This window comes from Montipora foliosa, chromosome 2, assembly GCF_036669935.1.
Source record: "Montipora foliosa isolate CH-2021 chromosome 2, ASM3666993v2, whole genome shotgun sequence".
NCBI lineage: Eukaryota > Metazoa > Cnidaria > Anthozoa > Scleractinia > Acroporidae > Montipora > Montipora foliosa.
In genome coordinates, this window is record NC_090870.1 from 64,895,288 (window position 1) to 64,915,287 (window position 20,000).

The 20,000-nt window shown below is 38.0% G+C and overlaps 1 protein-coding gene across 1 annotated transcript in view; it reads right to left on the minus strand.

Moving 5' to 3' along the window:
- Positions 1 to 17,753, minus strand: part of LOC137985803 (endoplasmic reticulum transmembrane helix translocase-like) — a 29,666-nt gene extending 11,913 nt beyond the window's left edge. The window contains exons 1-18 of the mRNA XM_068833354.1: positions 17,471 to 17,753; positions 16,247 to 16,336; positions 15,451 to 15,644; positions 15,166 to 15,337; positions 14,927 to 14,983; positions 14,197 to 14,266; positions 14,001 to 14,110; positions 10,717 to 10,846; positions 9,133 to 9,188; positions 8,341 to 8,467; positions 7,860 to 7,997; positions 7,205 to 7,325; positions 5,498 to 5,652; positions 4,751 to 4,926; positions 3,678 to 3,788; positions 2,872 to 2,997; positions 1,511 to 1,625; positions 382 to 497 (exon numbers count right to left, since the gene is read on the minus strand). Of these exons, the coding sequence (XP_068689455.1) occupies positions 382 to 497; positions 1,511 to 1,625; positions 2,872 to 2,997; positions 3,678 to 3,788; positions 4,751 to 4,926; positions 5,498 to 5,652; positions 7,205 to 7,325; positions 7,860 to 7,997; positions 8,341 to 8,467; positions 9,133 to 9,188; positions 10,717 to 10,846; positions 14,001 to 14,110; positions 14,197 to 14,266; positions 14,927 to 14,983; positions 15,166 to 15,337; positions 15,451 to 15,644; positions 16,247 to 16,336; positions 17,471 to 17,728 (2,322 nt within the window). The 5' untranslated portion in view covers positions 17,729 to 17,753. The remainder of the gene's footprint in view (positions 1 to 381; positions 498 to 1,510; positions 1,626 to 2,871; positions 2,998 to 3,677; positions 3,789 to 4,750; positions 4,927 to 5,497; positions 5,653 to 7,204; positions 7,326 to 7,859; positions 7,998 to 8,340; positions 8,468 to 9,132; positions 9,189 to 10,716; positions 10,847 to 14,000; positions 14,111 to 14,196; positions 14,267 to 14,926; positions 14,984 to 15,165; positions 15,338 to 15,450; positions 15,645 to 16,246; positions 16,337 to 17,470) is intronic.
- Between the last annotated feature and the right edge of the window lie 2,247 nt (positions 17,754 to 20,000).

A 20,000-nucleotide genomic window follows, 5' to 3' on the forward strand; every position in this document is an offset into this window, starting at 1 on the left:
GCGTGGCCTTGCGGCTAGAGAAACGGAGTTAAACTACCAGTAGCAGCAGCAGTCCCATCACAACCAACACCACTAGCAGAACCACCACCACTGCCACCAACACCACCACCAACACTACCACCAACACCACTACTACTACCACCAACACTACCACCAATACCATAGACCACTTTCATAAATGGCGACCACCTTTACAATCATTTTGTATCTATGTAAATTAGACCTACTGCCCTCATTTTGAACAAACATTCTTTTGAAATTTGCTCGCCGAACTGAGGTTTACTAGCATTAAAGCTAATACGACACCAGCACTACAGAACCAGCCAAACTTGTATAACGAATGGCTTTACTTTCAACGTTAGAAAGAAAGATGTAAGTTACCTCGCCCGTGACACACAAGTCGAATTTGTCGATCAGTTCCTTGTTTCCGCCAGAGGGAATGACGGGAAGACTGAAGGAGCGGTCCACTGTCTGCCAATGCCACGCGCTTTCCACTGCTGAGAGTTGAAGGTAAAGATCTCTCAAGAAAAAGACAAACTTAAGTAACGATGAAGTTAGAGGAAAATCCTCCTCTCGGCTAATTACATCAAGCTGTAGTGCTGTCCTCTGGGATCATACATGGACAATTCGCCCTTGTCACACGGCGGCCATATTGTCCCGGGAGACCAAAAAAGCTTTGTTTTACCACGCCAAGCCTCACCCCCATGGTTTCCACTACGAGGCTTGGCGTGGTAAAACAAAGCTCTTTTGGTCTCCCGGGACAATATGGCCGCCGTGTGACAAGGGCGAATATAGCGGCTGCCAGAAACGTCATACGTAGCTTTCGACCCGCGCGCTTCGAAATTCAGTCCTTAAGACAACCAAAGAGGATTCCCACAATCGAAACGTTCATTTTCCTAACTAGTACCACGGTTTTCTTTGTTGGGCAGTTATATCAAGATCACATCTCTTACGCTAATAAATCTGGGTGAGACTACTGTCCTGGCATCCGAAATGTTCACTTCCGGCCAACATACGCTGCTCAAAAACCTCGTGTGCTTAAGCTCCCTTCGAATTCTATCTTGTTTATTGCTTTAGCTCTTCTGCTGATCGAGTTTTCACCCCAAATAAAAATGATTATTAGAGGGACTAGAGCTTTTCGATTCAGTGTCGAAAGTAATTAGCGAATTGTATTGGTTTTGCATTGCTTCACTCAGTGATTGGTTCAAAGTTCTCGCGCCATTTTTTCAACCAATCAGAAGTGAAACCAAAACCAATCGTGGCTTGCACATTTTCCCGCGCTTTGTGTCGGCTACGTTTAATTACTTCAAGTTTTGATTGGTTTACTGGATGGTCCCCGTCCTTTTTGATTGGCCAAAGTAATTACTTTGGTTTTGGTTTTACGACACTCGATTGAAACTTGTCCTAACGTCCAAAGACGACAGTTAGTAACGCGCTTGGTATTGCTTGCACTGAAGTCATAGTCACAAGCTTCATTTCACTGGAACACACTCAACAGATTCCAGCTTACCGTGATTATTAGCGCTTTCGGGTGGTGAAAGCACAAGAATTTCCCTTCTGGTGAGCCGAAGCTCGCGTGCCACGTGACATGCAGTCAGCGGGTTATCCCCAGTGATCATGGTGATCTGTACACAGAAGAAAAAAGGACACGCTGGAAATGAATCTGCCGATCAATTGCTAAAATTCCGTTTTCGTGATGAACAAATTAATCTTAAATTGTCTGTTGAATAGCACACTCGACAGTTTAAGACGAAAGTTTAAAACCAAACGTTCTAATACTCAAAGCGACCTTGAAAAGCGCAAAAGATCGCAATGTCGCATAAACTCGTCAGCTAGTGTCCGTTGTCCTGAAGGAAGCCTGGCTCTAATAATGAACTTTTCTTTATTTAAGTGTCCAGTATATGAAGTTCACAAATCAAGCCAAATCAACTCGTATTAAATCTGAGAATGGTTTTTGAGGAGAGGGGAAAACCGGAGTACCTGGAGAAAAACCTTTCGGACCAGAATACAGAATCAACAAACTCAACTCGCATGTGACGCCAATTTTGGAAATGGAAACCGGACCACATTGGTGGGAACTTCACCGTGGGGAGCGATTGCCATCCCTGCTCCAAGATGATTAATAACAATGATTAATAAAACGGATATCAGCCTATTTACCGCAACTGATAATCGCTTTATTTATCAATAATCACTTTATTACCCGGTAGTATATGTAATCGCATGGGTCCGAGGGCGTATTTTTATCACACGTAGTTTCAAAGTTTTCACAAAATTGGCCCGCGAGTCGCGACGAGGGCAATTTGGAAAACTGTGAAAATACAAGTGATTTTAACCCTTAATTGCATGAGGGCACATTGCGATTACATTTTTATAACATAAAGGGCAAAATTATTGAGGGAAGCCCGTTCATTGCCGCGAAAAATGACAATCAACTTAACATGCTTTCGTTCGATTAAAGTTCAATTCAATAAATCGATGCTGTCGACAGAAAGAGCGCTTAATTTCATTAAACTGTATTTTACATGAGGACAAAAAGCAGTTTTATCAGAGTCAGAATCTGGAAGAGGTTCCTCTTGTAACTTCGCTTGCTCTGGATAAGCAACTGTTAACCACTCACAACCAAGTAATCATGCCCTCTTAGTTACCAAGTGTCCTCGAGATTAAGAAAAAAATGCCCTCCGTCTCAGCCAATCAGTATTTAGTCATTTTGCCCGTATGTGATAAAAGCCTTAAGTGCTCGAATAACTGCGGAAACTTGAAAGCGGACCAAATTAAGCGATATTTTTTTGACGAGAGAGGAAAACTGAAGTAACGGGACAAACGCTCCTCGGAACATCTGAGAAGAGAGCCAACTATTCTGTTACTCACGTGATGAGATGATTCCTGGATCTGCTTAATCGCGGCTTTCGAGTCGCTCTTGAGTGGACACGAGATGACCACAAATCCCGCGAATTGCAAGTCACTTTCGCACTCATCGCGTTTCATGTCTCGGATCTGTTGGAAGCAATTTTAATTTCTTGAATTCTTCACCATTCCACCAAACATATTTTTTTGTAGTGTGTGTTATTCTTGTAATGCGAGTTTATTAATACTCTTTCGTTAGGAAAGGATGAAATAGAATGAGCAAGGCCGCTGCCTAAGAAAATTTTAAAGGGGCCCTCAGAGCTAAACGCTGAGAACTTAGGAGCCCAACATATGAAGTGAAAGGTGTTGCTGTGAAAAATTAAGGCGCCCAGAGCTATTCTTTGGGAGCCCCAGGCTACCGGGCTCCTGTTAGGCAACAGCCTTGATGAGATCGCCAGGAGGTATAAGCAGTGTGCAACGAAATCACAGGGTCATCGGTTCGAGTGACATGGAAACCAGGATTGGTTCAATTCTATCTTGAAGTGATTGTGTGAAGCACAATGCATGCAAAGCAGAGGAAAACCTATCACATTAGTTTTGTCACAAGACACTGGTTTGCACGTACACCACAAGCAATAAAAGTGAAGGGTTTCCTAAAGATCTAACACTGCCCGCGTCCTTGGCATGATTTGATTGTGATACTTTCATTATTTTTGCGATTGCCTGCAAATCTAGACCAAAGTGCAAAGGCAAGCTAAGACTTCTCAGTTACAAACTACCGTAACAACAAGCTATAATGGCAATGCATAAAAACATGACAAATACCACACCTCTTTGGCAGTAACTTCTCCTATCTTCTTGTACCCAAGAGCTAATACCCTGGCACCTTGACACGTCATTCGGTGATAAATTGTGTCATAGTTTCTTGGAACAGCCTTGTACTACAAGAAAAAAAATTCAGGCTTCTTCAAAAGTTGTTTCATAAACTGAGAAGATCTTTCGTTTACAAAATAGTTTTATAGTTCCACTGTTCCAATATATTAATTCATATACCTTCCATCATACTTTCGTCTCTAACGGGATATAGAACTAACTCACAGTTGACATAGATTGCTCAGTTGTTAGAACAATGCAACACAATCGCGCGCGGGTCATGGGTCCAAGTTTTAGTATAAGCCTGGGTCCAGTTGTTAAAAAGCCGATGAAAACTAATCCATGATTATATACCAACCAAGGTTTGATTTTGCCCGTCAAATAAGTTTGCCCGTCTAATTTTATAATAAAGCAAAAAAAATTACGCTAGGTCAAAACTGAAGGTAAAGAATCTGGAGGAAACATTTTTGATCGGTAAATAAACTGATAGAGAACTTTCCATTAATCCAGAAGAGCGAATTCTATATGACCTTGAAAAATAAATGTAAAATCAGAACATAAACAAAAATGAAAAACATTTAATTGGCTTATCGAACAAAAACAAACGAGCCCGAACTTTCATTGGCTTAACGAACGCGGATGGAAAAAACGTCATCCCTCCATGGAACTTTCTGGAAAGTTTCCCTTTAATGACATTTGAAATGCAGTAATGTGATTGGGCAATCGAACTGATTACTGCCCAGATTATTCCCTTAGCGCGAATAAGGAGAAGCTTTGTTTTAATCTTGCCAAACATTGGTCCGTGAAACAAATTGCGCACACCTTCTCCAGGTTATACGAAAGTCGCTCTATTAGCTAAAACGGGCTTAGAATAAGTGAGTCTTGGATTTTTTACAGGCTTCTTTCTCATTGCTTCAGTAGTTTCACAACCTGTGATGATCTTTCGCTGAGAAAACATATTTTTTTCATTTCTTCGGTTTCTGGGGAACATGCACTGGATGCAAAGGACTGCAACATAACTTTTGCTTACCATAGATCTGAGTGTTTCCGGAGCTCCTTTAACTGTTACTATGTATTCCGTTGAAGATGAACCAGGGTTTTGAACAGACACAACAGCCGACATTCTCTTGAGCGCGCTTGAAAAATGATGGCGATGAACTACGCGCATGGAGACACGTTTTCCCTTGTTTGGCATCAAGATATCACCTGAAAAAAGAAAAAAATCAACGTCAAGTTTTTGTTTTCAAAGTTAAGTTCAAATGGATATGAAACAATTAAAAATTGCATTGGCAAAAAACGGAGAAATTGCGGCCCAGTGGTTAGAACGCTTGCCACTGCAGCATGTAGTTCCCGGTGTTGTGGTCTGTCTTCTGTGGTGTATCATGGTTGGGAGGGTAAATGCTCGGCGATATTAGCTACACCAAGCTACTCTAAAATCCGAGGGTAAAGAAAGATAAATGATATATGATATGATATGATGCCTTGACATCCGGAGTTCCCGGGTTCAAGACTCGTTTTGACCACTCGTTGAATTTGATCCTGGTAGTCCCTGGTTCAACTTCTCGGCCGCACTTGTAAACAGCCAATGGCCAGTTGGGATTCCTGAAAGTTGTCGTTGTTGTTGTGTTCTGTCTTTTCGTTGATTGGGTTTCATTGCCCCTGAAAAGCCCCTATGGGGAGTGGTCAATTGCAGAAAGTATGTTTTGTATTGTAAACGGAAAATTCTTTCGCGAATTTTTGGGTAAGCCGCCAGACCGGGCATGTATCTTTTTCTTACCTCTAGTAAGTCTCCAATCAACAGCCTGCAACACTGCTTTCTCAAGAGGATCACCAACTAAACTATCATCTAAGAAAGCCAGCGAATGACAGGAGGCCAGAACACGTGTAGTGTCATCAGGAATGTCCGACACAGAACACACTTCATCGTCATCCCTTTAAAATATTTAGAAAATCCTTTAATTTTTTACAATGAAATAACTCATACCTTAAGGACTGATGGCTTTCGGTTTCTTTTATGAGTAACACCTGCTTTTGCTCCAGAACTATTACAGTGCGTACACTGAAACCGAGGCCACCTACATAATTTACAGTAACCGACCCCACAGTTACTATTAAAAGCATCAGCGGTCAAAGAGCAAGTTGCGATTTCATTTTTTTGTACCGGACATTTGATTCGCGGGATCTGAAAATGTCGGAATCTATTGTTTCAGCTCTGCCGGTTTCAGTGAACGCACTGTAACTAGCCCAACTAATTTCATTCTTGTCCTTAGTTACATTCCTCGTACAGTTACTCTTTTCTAATCGATCTACATGTACAAGTTCCCTCTTCGTCCGAATCTGCAATCTTTTGAATCTTTTAAAGCAGCTGCCTTGTCGGGAGTCAGGCAACTTGCAATTTCGCAAGTTCGAAACTAACTGCTCTTTAAAATTAGCTCAAGCTAGAGTGGTTTTCAATTGAGTGTCGAAAGTAATCAGTGAATTTCTGTGGTTTAGAGCGAGTTTCAAATGAGTGTCGTAAAACCAAAACCAAAGTAATTACTTTGGCCAATCAAAAAGGACGGAGACAATCCAGTAAACCAATCAAAACTCGAAGAAATTACACGTAGCCGACACAAAGCGCGGGAAAATGTACACGCGCAAGCCACAATTGGTTTTGGTTTCACTTCTGATTGGTTGAAAAAGTGGCGCGAGAACTTTGAACCAATCACTGAGTGAAGTAAATGCAAAACCAAAGCAATTCGCTAATTACTTTCGACACTCAATTGAAAACCGCTCTATGATTACTTCACTCAGTGATTTGTTCAAAGTTCTCACGCCACTTTTTCAACCAATCAGAAGTAAAACCAAAACCAATCGTGGCTGGCGCGTGTAAATTTTCCCGCGCTTTGTGTCGGCTACGTGTAATTACTTCGAGTTTAGATTGGTTTACCGGATTGAATCCTTCCGTTTGATTGGCCAAAGTAATTACTTAAGTTTTGGTTCTACGACACTCCACTGAAACATGCTCTATCCAAGAAGTATACTTGATTTCACGATGAAGGGTTAAGAAACGCTGCGGTCCACTTGTTGAGCTCTCCGTTTTTTCACAGGGAGTGAAAGAAAACGATAAATGTAAAACTGTGTAAGAAGAGCTCATAATTCAAAAAGTTGGAGACAAGCAATCAAAACAAGGAAATGCTGAGAATATATTTTTAACAATAATGTTATTTTTGCCTCCTTACCATATTGCTCATCGTTTTCAAATTAATTAGCCAATGTAGAGCGAGTTTCCATGAAGATGGAAACAGAATTTCATAATAATTACTGGCTATATCTGCAAATTTCGACATGACATACCAAATATTTTTTTGGAAGACTGTTACTTTAAATATTGTAGTTTAGCTGGGACAAATATGAAATGGAAGCTAACACAGAGGAATCATTTGCGTTTTAAAAGCTTTCGTCATATTAGCATACTTTCTTTATGAAACATAATGATTCTTACTTTAGCCCAGCAATTCCTTGAACAATCAAGTTATCACTGGTTAAAGTTCCAGTCTTGTCAAAGCAGCACACATCTACCTTGCCAGCAAATGGAATCCTAAAGGGCTCGGTACAATACACCCCTGAAGGATTAGCAATAACAATAATAATGTTAATTCTAATTATTAAAATTGTCGAAACAAACAGTTGGTTGTCATTTATGGGCCATGCTGGTCACTACAAGGGCTATTCTTAAACATGTACAAATTCCTGTCATCGTAATTCTAAGTCATTTAAAACTTGATATACTGGAATTGAAGAGAGGCAGATAGAGTGAAGGATGGGGAACAAAATGATCACAGAATCCCTCAGTGCGAGATCACTTCAATGCTCCAGAATGATTGTATTTTTCAGTAGTGGATATGTACAACAACAGAGACAGCCAAAAACATAATCTGAGTAAATTTCTTTGGCATCCTCTGCAAAAAAGAATATGCCATGACCAGAATTTGGAATTTGTTGACCATCTTTCTTGACTTCATCTGCATTGCATCAACTTAACTGGAGAGTACACATAGTTGTACTAATAATTAATTTTGTTGCCAAGCAGTTACAATGTGGTAAATCAGCGTTTTAAAGTGATGTTTATTAAAGTTTCTTTATTTCTGTGACATTACCTAGTTTCTGTAAAGCCATCAGGGACGAGTTGACAGCAAGTGACAGTTCAATGGGAAGTTCTGGTGGAACAACTGAGGTTAGTATCAAAGTGCACTCTAAGAAAAGCTTGTAGCGATTCCTTTTTGGATCCTCAGTGCCTGAAAGGTGAAAAATAAAAGGAACGTTCAGAGCTCACCTGTCAAAAATTAATTCTTCAAACAATAAACACTGTGAAGTTGCGATGGTAACATTAAAAATTTTAAAAGAACCAGATTTATATCTGGCACATTCCAAGCTTGAAAATGGTAGGGCTCTGTACCAACATAAAAGCAATTTAAGAACCCCAGCTGGAAGTTACAAATTAGTCGATAGTAATAAACTTGGAACCACAAAAGACAAATCGAGATGGTGGTCAAAACGGAAATTTACATCAATCGTCTTAATTACTTCTACATATACAGTATGTAAAAATCCTAGTTGCTTCCTCTGCAATCTACTTACCTTTGATCCAAACATAAGCTGATGCACTGACAGCAAATATCATTAAAAACAGGATGAAGAGAAAGGTCTCCAAATTGTTTGCAGTGACACGTTTAACCCCAAATAGAATTGTTCTGAGTAGTTTTCCCTGACAGTAAAGGAGACAAAAGTTAATATGAAAATAAGAGAGTTTTTAAACATCTACCTACTCCTCTTCCACTGTGGTGCACCCACCCCATATTCCGCAAAATAATTAATTAGTTGAATAATATTTAAAGACAAAACACATGAAGGGAAGAAGTGATTCTGGAGGTACATGTATTATGTGAATCATTCACAGAAGCAGGGATGGGAATACAATCTTGAAAAACTGGATTTCTTTTAAATTAGCTTTCAAAAATATTTGATCAATCTTAGCATAAAAATTATAACGCATAAAGTTGATTTCACCATAGGTATGATGCAATATCAATTTGAATATAAAACTGGCTTTTGAATCCCAGCCTCTTTCTTGATATGATCATTTCCTCTTGTACAAAACACATGGCTTCATTTACTTAGGTTTTCTCCCCACTTGTCATCTTAAACCCCATATCCTGTCACCTTGTATTCCTGTAAATTATGGTTTTAGTGTGTCAAAACAATTCTAATTAATTATTGTCATTATAACTTGAAATGCTCTCAGGTAATGCGATACAATTGTGATAACTAATAAAGTAATGCTCTGACATTGATCTGTTGTATTGCAAATCCATTGAAACAGTTTTCAAGGTGTGACTGTATTCTTCCAGTGAAATGTTTGTAATTTCTAACCTGAGACGTGTTAAATCCAGTTCGCAATACATATGCCACGGCACCATTATCAGGAGCTAAGAAATGAAATAAAACACAATTGCCGACCATGAGCCAAGAGGGTATTAATACATTAATTTTAAGGTTTTACTCTGAAGATGGTTATGGTTTTAAAGCTGGGTATTTTTTTAGTGTTTTCGATGCACTAAAGTTGAGTCATGAAAACAAAAACAGCCGAGATTTAAGTCACTAAAGAGTAATCCTTTTTTCACCACTGCTAAAATTGCCCAGAGCTGATACTTAATGAATTATTTGAACCACAAAAAGCGAAAGAGAAAGACAGCTGTTAAAATATCTGTCTTTACACACCCAAAGTCCTTAACCCATTCCTTACTGAGAGTGAGACATGTGACCAGACAATTTTACTCGTCAATGAGGGCTGCTTTAGAGTGAATCAATGGGTTAACAACTTCTACCTCCACTTATAGATTTTATTCTGTCCTAAGCCAGATGTTTAATGTGGCTAAATGTAATTTAGGCAAGGTTAAACTCGAGACAATGCTGGCTAGCGGTCTCCGTTGCTAATCATACGTGGGGGCGGGCTTAGAGCATTTTCAGGGCCCCAGTTATTTTACAGCATTCCTGTGGAGGTCAACTCATTTCGTGCATGTCATCTTGCTTGTGCTCTTGTCAAAGCTCTATGCTCCCAACCCCATCCCTCCCTCAAGGGGGCTTTGGTAACCCTATGTCTTAGTGTGATGGTGCCTGGTGGTTGCACCCACAGGGTTGTCATGGTTACCTTGTGGCTCATTTGAGGCTCCCTCAATTTTCCTGGCACCTTCCCCACACCTATCTATTGGCCACGGGTTTACCTCATCACTGGGGGCTAATTTAGAGGTGAATGTGTTGTTTCAAAGCAAAATCCAATTCAGGGGAATCCACCCATAGGCAGGATATTTCTTTGGGGGGGAAGGTGGGGGGTCCTGAATGAGTGCCATAAGGCACCAGTGTTTGGAAGGAATAGGGGACATCCCCCCGGGCCCCCTCCCTGGTACTGCAATTTCCTGAGTTATCCACTGGATATTCTGTTTTAAAAACACAGCAAAAATCCATGCAGTCATCCACTCAGCCTGCTGTTTTTTTCGCAATTAATTTTTTTTAAAGTGAAGCTATGATCCTTGTAGTTATGAATGAATGAATCAATGAACGAAATGACACATGAAATGAATCATATATTGAACTGTGGATATGAAATCAAGTGAAGCTATGATCGCGGGATTATCTGGACCCACAGGTGACCAGCTCCCAACATCAGTGGCTTCATGGCTCAGTTAGAGTGTCGCACCAGCATCGCAAGGTCACAGGTTCAAACCCCATTGATCGAAGTCCTGAATTTTTGAGGCTTCGCTACGCTACTGCTAAAATTGAGTTCATATAGTAACTGCGAGGATCATAGCTTCACTTGATTTCATATGTCATTTCGTTCGTTAAATTTTTGTTGTTGTGGCTTTTTTTTTCATGGAAGGGTCACAGGCACCCTAGGCACCCCCTGCCTACACTCTGTGTGCCCCTGCAAGTATGATCACAATATTAATTACTATGTACCTTTCAGTCCTGCTGAAGCCTTGGCTGGATATGAATGTTGAACAACTTTTGTTCCACCAGACAAAACATGTAATTTACCATGTTGAACCAAATCAAAAACTTCACCATCTGGTAAATCCTCAATTGGCTCCTGTAAATGGGTTTACTTCACTTAGAAAAAAAGCACTCATATGACTTTCTTTTCATTATCATTAAAAAACTAGCAGTTATGCAATAAAATGTGCATTTTTCATCCCCCTTAAAAAGAGACCTTGAAAATATTCTTTTGGCAAGTGATAAAGTGCCCTGTGTTTTATACGTAATTTTATTATATAAACACCAATGAACTACTAAGTGAGCTTTCACCCGAAAACGTGATATCTTCACATGCGAAGATAACATGTTATTTTCACACATAAAAAGATCACTGTTGCTATGGTTACATATGAAAATTGCACCTTTCAATGCCTTCGTGAAATGATTTAGTATTTCATTGGTGTTTATATAATAAATAGAACATTATATGACCGTCTGGAGATACGAAATTTGTCTTCTCGTGTTGATGATCATTTCACTCGTTCACTACACTGCAATCTGTTGGATGTCAGCCCAGCCAGTCTGGAAAAGCTAAGGTCATCCCACCCTGACTGGGTTGCTACAGGATGATGTAAGCTGTACTACATGTACATATACATGTATAGGTACATGTACTCTGTAAATGCCCCATGGCCAGGGCGGAGGGAGGGGGTTGCCTCCTCTGTAGCAAAGTTTGTTTCTGGTTGAATGCATGAAAGAATCTATCTTTGGTTCAACTAAAATGAAGGTAGTCACAGTAGAATGACGAAAATTTATCAATGCTTTTAAAAGTGTTCAATAAAAATACTACTACTACTAGTACTACTACTACTACTACTACTACTACTACTACTACCACTACTAATGATAATAATAATGATAATAATAATAATAATAATAATAATAATAATAATAATATATATTTTTTATAATTACACAATGTATATGTTGCAAGTCATTTTGTTCCTTAGTTTAATTTGCAACCAAACTAGGTCATTTTGTTTCAACCTAGGTCATTTTAATTTAAGCTAGGTTGAAATTGATAGTAGGAAACATCAGCAAAAACTCATCAATTATTAGTAAGTTCATGTAATATATTGGTTAGTAAATTGGTCCTAGAGGAAAGGGGATGAACTTAGTGCAGCTTAGATTTTCATGAGTATTTTATAAAACCCCAATGGTTGTTAAGTCTAGGCACTGATTTTAAATGGTCAGCATTAAGATTGAGGTTAGGCATACAATGCATGATAACCGATTGTACTTTTCTTTCTCAGAGCTTTTTAGGACATTGTTCATTGATGAATCTCCTTAGGATGGCAGAGGGCAACAATATTGAATTATTGTCCAAGGAATAGAAGAACTGAAACACATACATGATGTATTGTTGATTTTTAATTTGCTTAGTTATTTCCTCTATTTTTTGCTTACTTTGAATTCGTATTAATCAAAGGCAACTAAAAACAAAACTTTGAAAAGTCAGAAAAAAGGGTTTAATAATCTATTGATTAGAAGCCATTTTGTAGGCTCTTGTAAGTGTTATATCTTTTGAATTATGAAATAAAATATTTGTTACTTTTGTTCAATTTTGCTGAGTCTGCTTGTAGTGATAAATCCAAATTTTGTGATTATTTTGGGACAGTCACCTTCAAGTTCTCCGATTTGAGCAAGTAGCACATTTGGATGAAGGGGCGTTTCCTTTTCCATTTTATTAATTTTCAACGCCACATAATCCTGAAGTTCGAACTTCTTCTTTTTCTTCTTCCCTTTCTGGTGCATGATAACTGCAAAAGACAGACTGCTGGCTGTCTGCAAATAGCGCTGACAAGCAGTATTTAAGTTGAACACCCATTTCAAACAGTGCTGATAAACAGTATTTAAGTCTCAGGACCCATTTTTGAGCGGTTAGCTTTCAATAACTGTGATTCAGGGTTAGTCTGTAGTCTGCGGTCTGCATTTGGCAAGTGTCAGACACCGCTCTCCTTTAATGTCAAGCTCATCCTGCCACTTTTTCAAATTATTCACCATTTTCCTGCTCTGCATGTGATGTACATGTAGCTGTGACTTGTCCAATCATTTGTGGCTTTTTAATTTCTTTTCTCCGAGAGATTCCAAAAACCACTTCATACGGCATTTTGCCAATTGTTCTGTGAATGGTTATGTGTTTTTTTGCAAGCGGTTTCTCCAAGATGATGACACCAGTGGTTTGGAGACGAGTTCTTTTCTTTGATTAAACTGTAAAGGTTATCTTTTGTTGTTCTATTTGCCTGTGTCACCATCTTTTTTTCACTGTGGGAACGCTGTGTTTGCGGTGAAAATCGGTTTGTTATATCATGACTAGAAATGATGCCTTGTTCCTGGACCAGGTGTATTTTGCATAGCGACATAACAAAACTTAAATCGCACAATATTTGACTATTTGTCCTTCAGAATCAAGAGTCCACCTCTTTCAAACAATTTTTGCTTTCGTTGCACTGGAGACTCAGAGTGTTTTTCATTCTTCTTCAGATAAATTTAGCCTATGGACCCTTTAACTTCTTCACAAAGTTCCATCTTCAGCCTTTTAACTGTGTATGAACTGAAATTTTTCTAAGTCTCACCTTATGCCATTTATGCATGTGCAAAATGGTAGTTGTCGTGAAGGCTTGGAAATAGCTTAAACTCATTGGTAGAAAAAACATCTAAACGCTTTCAGTTGCTGATTCGATGGCTTAGCGGTTAATACAGAGGAGACGTAATCTCAGATGTCCTATGGTGCGAGGGTTCGAATCCTTGGAGTGGCATGGAATGTTGTGAAAGTTCAAGGTAAGAGACACAGTCCGTTGGTAGTAAGCAAGGACAGTAGGGGGGAAGGAGAGAGAGAGAGATGGTAAGTGGACGAAGAACGGAAAGGTGCTTTCTTTTTTATTCCCCCTAGAAATCCAGGCCCCATATTTTAGAATTACATCCCCAAAAAAAAGGGAAACCCTTTTTTAGACAGTTCATAATAACCTAGGTTGAAACAAAATAACCTAGTTCAAAATATTTTGACCTAGCTTGAAATCATTTTGACCTAAAGTACATTTCAAACTACAACATATACTTTGGAAGACTCTTTTATTACCTTTTCTTGACAAAAGAAAAACACCTAAGAAAGTCAATTTACCAGCCAACCAAGACTGAAAGTTTATATACCTTTTATTTCATTCTTCAGCACAAGTGTTTGTACAATAAATTTAATGAAATTTCAATACCTTCATCTGTGGGACTGACTCTCCAGTTAACATGGCTTCATCTACAATACAGGAACCTCGCAACAACACCATATCACATGGAATTAGCATATCGGAGTTCTTAGATCTCCCTACAACAAAAATGAAGTATCATGGTCACACTAATAACTATTTTGCAAATACTGTACTGATACAGTTTGAGAGTTTGCAAACATACCAATTGAGCAAATATCTCCTGGAAGAAGCTCTGAGCTTAGAATTTGTCTCCATCTTTTGTGTCTGTAGACCTATTACATAGTTTAAAAAGAAGCAAGTTTAAAGTTACATAAAGGGAACCTCCAGTATGGTCCCTTCTTCCCTATTTGTTTGTGGCAATTAAAAACCATCCGAGGAGAGAACTTTGCACATTCAGACCTACAGTGTATTTCAATACTGAATGACAAAACCCCATGTTATAAGAAGAAGACTTAAGGGCTAGTCAGTGTTAATGGAGTTTTAAAAAAATGGAAAGATTGCTACGGCAAAATATAATTAACACCTTATGCATTACATTACCTTTGAAAGAGAAACTGAACACAAAGAATTAATATCATGCACAATGATGTCATCAGTAGTAACTGGCATTATAGGGATATCATCCAAACCTCAGGAATTAACCGGATAAGGGATAGTTGGGCCAAAAATTAATGGGATAGAGGATACTAAGACCCCCCTAATGGGGCTTCCCCACTGCTTTCAGGGTAATAAGATGGAACGACGCAAAGTTTTTCCAAGAAGGGCTACAGGTACATATATCTGAAACCCTTAAATACATTGTAAGTTTCACAAAAAACCACTAATAATAATAACTTGTTTGAACCATACTAAATAACTTACATGCTTACATGTACAGTGTAAACTGCATGCTGTTATAAACAACATGACTCAGTGCTGTTTTCATTCCTCACCTGTATCAAGTAAGGTTTACTCCCCATATTTCTTATTTCTTTCATGTTTTTTAATTGCTGAAATAAAGAGAAATCAGTTTTTTAAAATCCACAAGTTTATTGCTCAATTGAAGGGTTGATGTAGTATCAAAACAGTAAAATGACGTTAAAAAATAAATGTTTCATGACAACACAAAAAGGAATTAAATGTTAAATTACTATTAAAATGTCCTCAATTTTAATGGAGAACTAATGATTACCTGCTGTACAAGAGTGGCCTCAAAAGCAATCAACATGAAAAGGGTGAAGACACTGTAGTACCAGTACTCATCAAGACACCATAACCCAACACAAAACACTTGAAAAACAAAGAATGGAGCAGTGGCCCTCTCTTTGAATAATTCCCAAAACTCCGGTACATCCATCTGAAGCCTGCAGGTCAATGAAAACAACATTTGAATGAAAAAAAAATAAAGATCTTTACCAGGGACAAGGAAAACAGGCTCAAAAAGAATAATTATTATAATTGTACAACATGATCTTACTCATTCAATCCATATTTTCTCTTGGCTCTATCAACATCAGCCTCCTCCAGATATCCTTTGCAGTTGTTATAATGCTCCATGGATTCATTTATTGGGAAAGCCACTTGGCAGAACTGCTTTTTTTCGTCACTATCAAAGACATACTTGGTTTTTTGAAAGTTAAACCAGATTATTTCTTTGTTTGTCTCCTTATCCTAAGGATAAATCAAATAAAAGCAAAACAAGAATGCTCTCTGATCTTAACTTTTTTTTACAGTGGCTGTGATTGTTAAGCAAGTGGGATGACTCAGGAGTAAAGAAAAGTGTAAACTGCAACTGAAGTCACCAGAATTAGAGAACACAGAAATTTAATTTTTCAGGGAGTGACCCAAATGTACTTAATATCATCAATATCATTATTGTTACAGTGTATGTGTTGCCAAAGGGGAGTGCGTTCAGTGGATTTGCAGTTCACTTGTTGTTCCTTACTTCCATACCCAAGTACTGCATACTGTATGCTGTAGAAGTTGTATTTGTGACACTTGTGTATGCACAGCATCACCACCTTTGAATTCTCATTTCCTCTGAAGGACTGAAGGCTATTTAATTAAAGTAGTTATTTGATTCATGGAAAGCCATAATTCCATTAAAAGCAAATCTTTAAATAAGATGTTTATCTGTAGTCTCAATTTTCTTGTAGGTTCTTATTATGCAGATCATGAACCCAAATGGTCTCGTGAAGTCCAATAAAAATCACAGATTGAGTCTCTTGAAGAAGTGTCAAGTTACACAAATTGTTCATTTATTGTGAACATACCTGATCGTGGTGAAGGATCAGCAACTCTGGTGAACCATTGTTTGCTGTCGGAACAACTTTAATTACTGTGGCAACCTTTGGAGATGTTTCCTTTTGATAAGAAAAATGGTTATTTTAACTTGGATATACATGTAAGATGATTGTGTTTTTGAAAACAAAATGCTACATGTACAACACTTTTCATGGGTGCATATGAGAAAAATGAACTCAATCAAGTTAAAGGGTCTAGTTATCCTACAGTATTGAAATCAACATTCCTTCAAGGAATTTGATCTCTCACATCAGTTCTCTCTTCAGAGTCAAGAGAGAGTATAATTATTAATAATGATAATAAGGCTGAGTGGAGTCTAATTCGGTCTGTAATCATACGAGTGATTAACAAAATTGGACGACCACATAAGGGGATTCAGATTTGTTTAATCGCGAGTATGATTACAGACCGAATTGGACGACACTAAGTCCTGTTATCAGTTAATCATAACCATTACAATTTCCAAGAAAAAAAATTAAAATTGCATTCCTTTTTCACTGTCTAATGTTACAAATTCGTCCGTTTTGGAAAATCCCCTGTTTGGTAGGGTAAAATGATGGTTGTTGCTATGTGGTTATTGTGATAAATTCTGTGATTGGTGGATTAACCTGAGTGCACTTAACACGATTGGCTGATGTAACTGTCCAATTACATCCAACTGTTCGATTACAGTGTCTGGTTACAACCCTGGACAATAATAAGTGAAGAATAAAGCAGTTAATTCACCAATCAAATTTGAGAAAATTGTAATGGTTATGATTAATCAGTCAATCATACAAATAAACGAAGGGGGTAGTTTCTAAAGAAATTATTGTGTTGCTGTGTCGGGCATACAAAAATTTGGTTTTATCAATGGAGTTGATAATGTAAATTGACAACCGTACAGAGATTCTAAAAGCTGACGTTTCAAGCATTAGCCCTTCGTCAGAGTGAATACTCTAGTTTGTCAATTGATTGGCTAGCAAAAATGTGTTGTTATTGATTGTCTGTTGGGTAAGCTTTGACGTTACTGGCGAATACTGAGAATAATTAATTATTATTTCTGCATTTTGATCCACAATAATTATAGAAAGAAATGTTTTTAATCCCCAGGGCCATGCATATGCCTGGCATGGAGTATTGATGTATGTGAGATATTGATTTCTATTTTATAAATAAATAGTATGTAACCTCTATACCACTAGATTCCTTACCGCGGAACAAGTGAAGAAACATCTCACGTGAACAGACCAATGGCAGAAAAGACACGAAAGAATTTGAAGGAGTCCCACGACAGCCAAAGCTATAAGACCAGCTTCAAAATATTCATTGACCCCGTAAACTACGGTCCAAAAGTAAAGCCACGCCACGTAGATTGGTATAAATGGTAATAAATATAAATGAAGCAAAACTGGCCTAATTCTATACAATTTGACATACTCTATTTCTTCATTCAAGAAACCGGCAGCCATATTGGAAGCTCTATCTTATATGAAGCATGCTTGTTGTCCTAGGTACTTCATGTATCCCCTATTATAGTGTATTTAAATTATAATGTATTCCCACGCGTATATTATAATACATTTAAATAATTAACCCTATATACCCATGTATACCCATGTATACCCTTATATACCCCTATATACCCTCATATACCCATGTATACCCATGTATACCCCTATATACCCATGTATACCTATGTATACCCTTATATACCCATGTATACCCCTATATACTCATGTATACCCTTATATACCCATGTATACCCATGTATACCCTTATATACCCCTATATACCCTCATATACCCATGTATACCCATGTATACCCCTATATACCCATGTATACCTATGTATACCCTTATATACCCATGTATACCCCTATATACTCATGTATACCCTTATATACCCATGTGTATATAAGGGTATACATGGGTATATAAGGGTATACATGGGTACATAGGGGTATACAGGGGTATATAGGGGTATACATGGGTATATAAGGGTATACATGGGTATACATGGGTATATAGGGGTATACATGGGTATATAAGGGTATACATGGGTATATAGGGGTATGCATGGGTATATAAGGGTATACAAGGGTATACATGGGTATATGAGGGCATACATGGTTATATAAGGGTATACAGGGGTATGTAAGGGTATACATGGGTAAATAGGGGTATATAAGGGTATACATGGGTATATAAGGGTAATAATTGAAATACATTATAAATAGCTTATATTTAAATACATAATAATAAGGGATACATGAAGTACTTTCCTAGGTACTTCATGTATCCCCTATTATAGTGTATTTAAATTATAATGTATTCCCACGCGTATATTATAATACATTTAAATAATTAACCCTATATACCCATGTATACCCATGTATACCCTTATATACCCCTATATACCCTCGTATACCCATGTATACCCATGTATACCCCTATATACCCATGTATACCTATGTATACCCTTATATACCCATGTATACCCCTATATACTCATGTATACCCTTATATACCCATGTATACCCATGTATACCCTTATATACCCCTATATACCCTCATATACCCATGTATACCCATGTATACCCCTATATACCCATGTATACCTATGTATACCCTTATATACCCATGTATACCCCTATATACTCATGTATACCCTTATATACCCATGTATACCCATGTATACCCCTACATACCCATGTATACCCTTATATACCCATGTATACCCATGTATACCCTTATATACCCCTGTATACCCTCATATACCCATGTATACCCATATATACCCCTATATACCCATGTATACCTATGTATACCCTTATATACCCATGTATACCCCTATATACCCATGTATACCCCTATATACCCATGTATACCCATGTATACCCCTACATACCCATGTATACCCTTATATACCCATGTATACCCTTATATACCCATGTATACCCTTATATACCCATGTATACCCCTATATACCCATGCATACCCTTATATACCCTTATATACCCCAGTATACCCCTGTATACCCTTATATACCCATGTATACCCATGTTTACCCTTATATACCCCAGTATACCCATGTATACCCTTATATACTCATGTATACCCATGTTTACCCTTATATACCCCAGTATACCCATGTATACCCTTATATACCCATGTATACCCATGTTTACCCTTATATACCCATGTATACCTATGTATACCCTTATATACCCATGTATACCCCTATATACCCATGTATACCCTTATATACCAATGTATACCCTTAAATACCCATGTATACCCCTATATACCCATGTATACCCCTATATACCCATGTATACCCATGCATACCCCTATATACTCATGTATACCCTTCTATACCTCAGTATACCCTTATATACCCATGTATACCCTTATATACCCTTATATACCCATGTATACCCATGTATACCCTTGTACACCCATGTATACCCTCATATACCCATGTATACCCATGTATACCCTTATATACTCATGTATACCCATGTATATCCTTATATACCCCTGTATACCCATGTATACCCTTATATACCCCTATATACCCATGTATACCCTTATATACCCATGTATACCCTTGTATGCCTTTATATACCCATGTATACCCATGTATACCCTTATATACCCCTGTATACCCATGTATACCCTTATATACCCATGTATACCCTTATATACCCATGTATACCCCTATATACCCATGTATACCCTT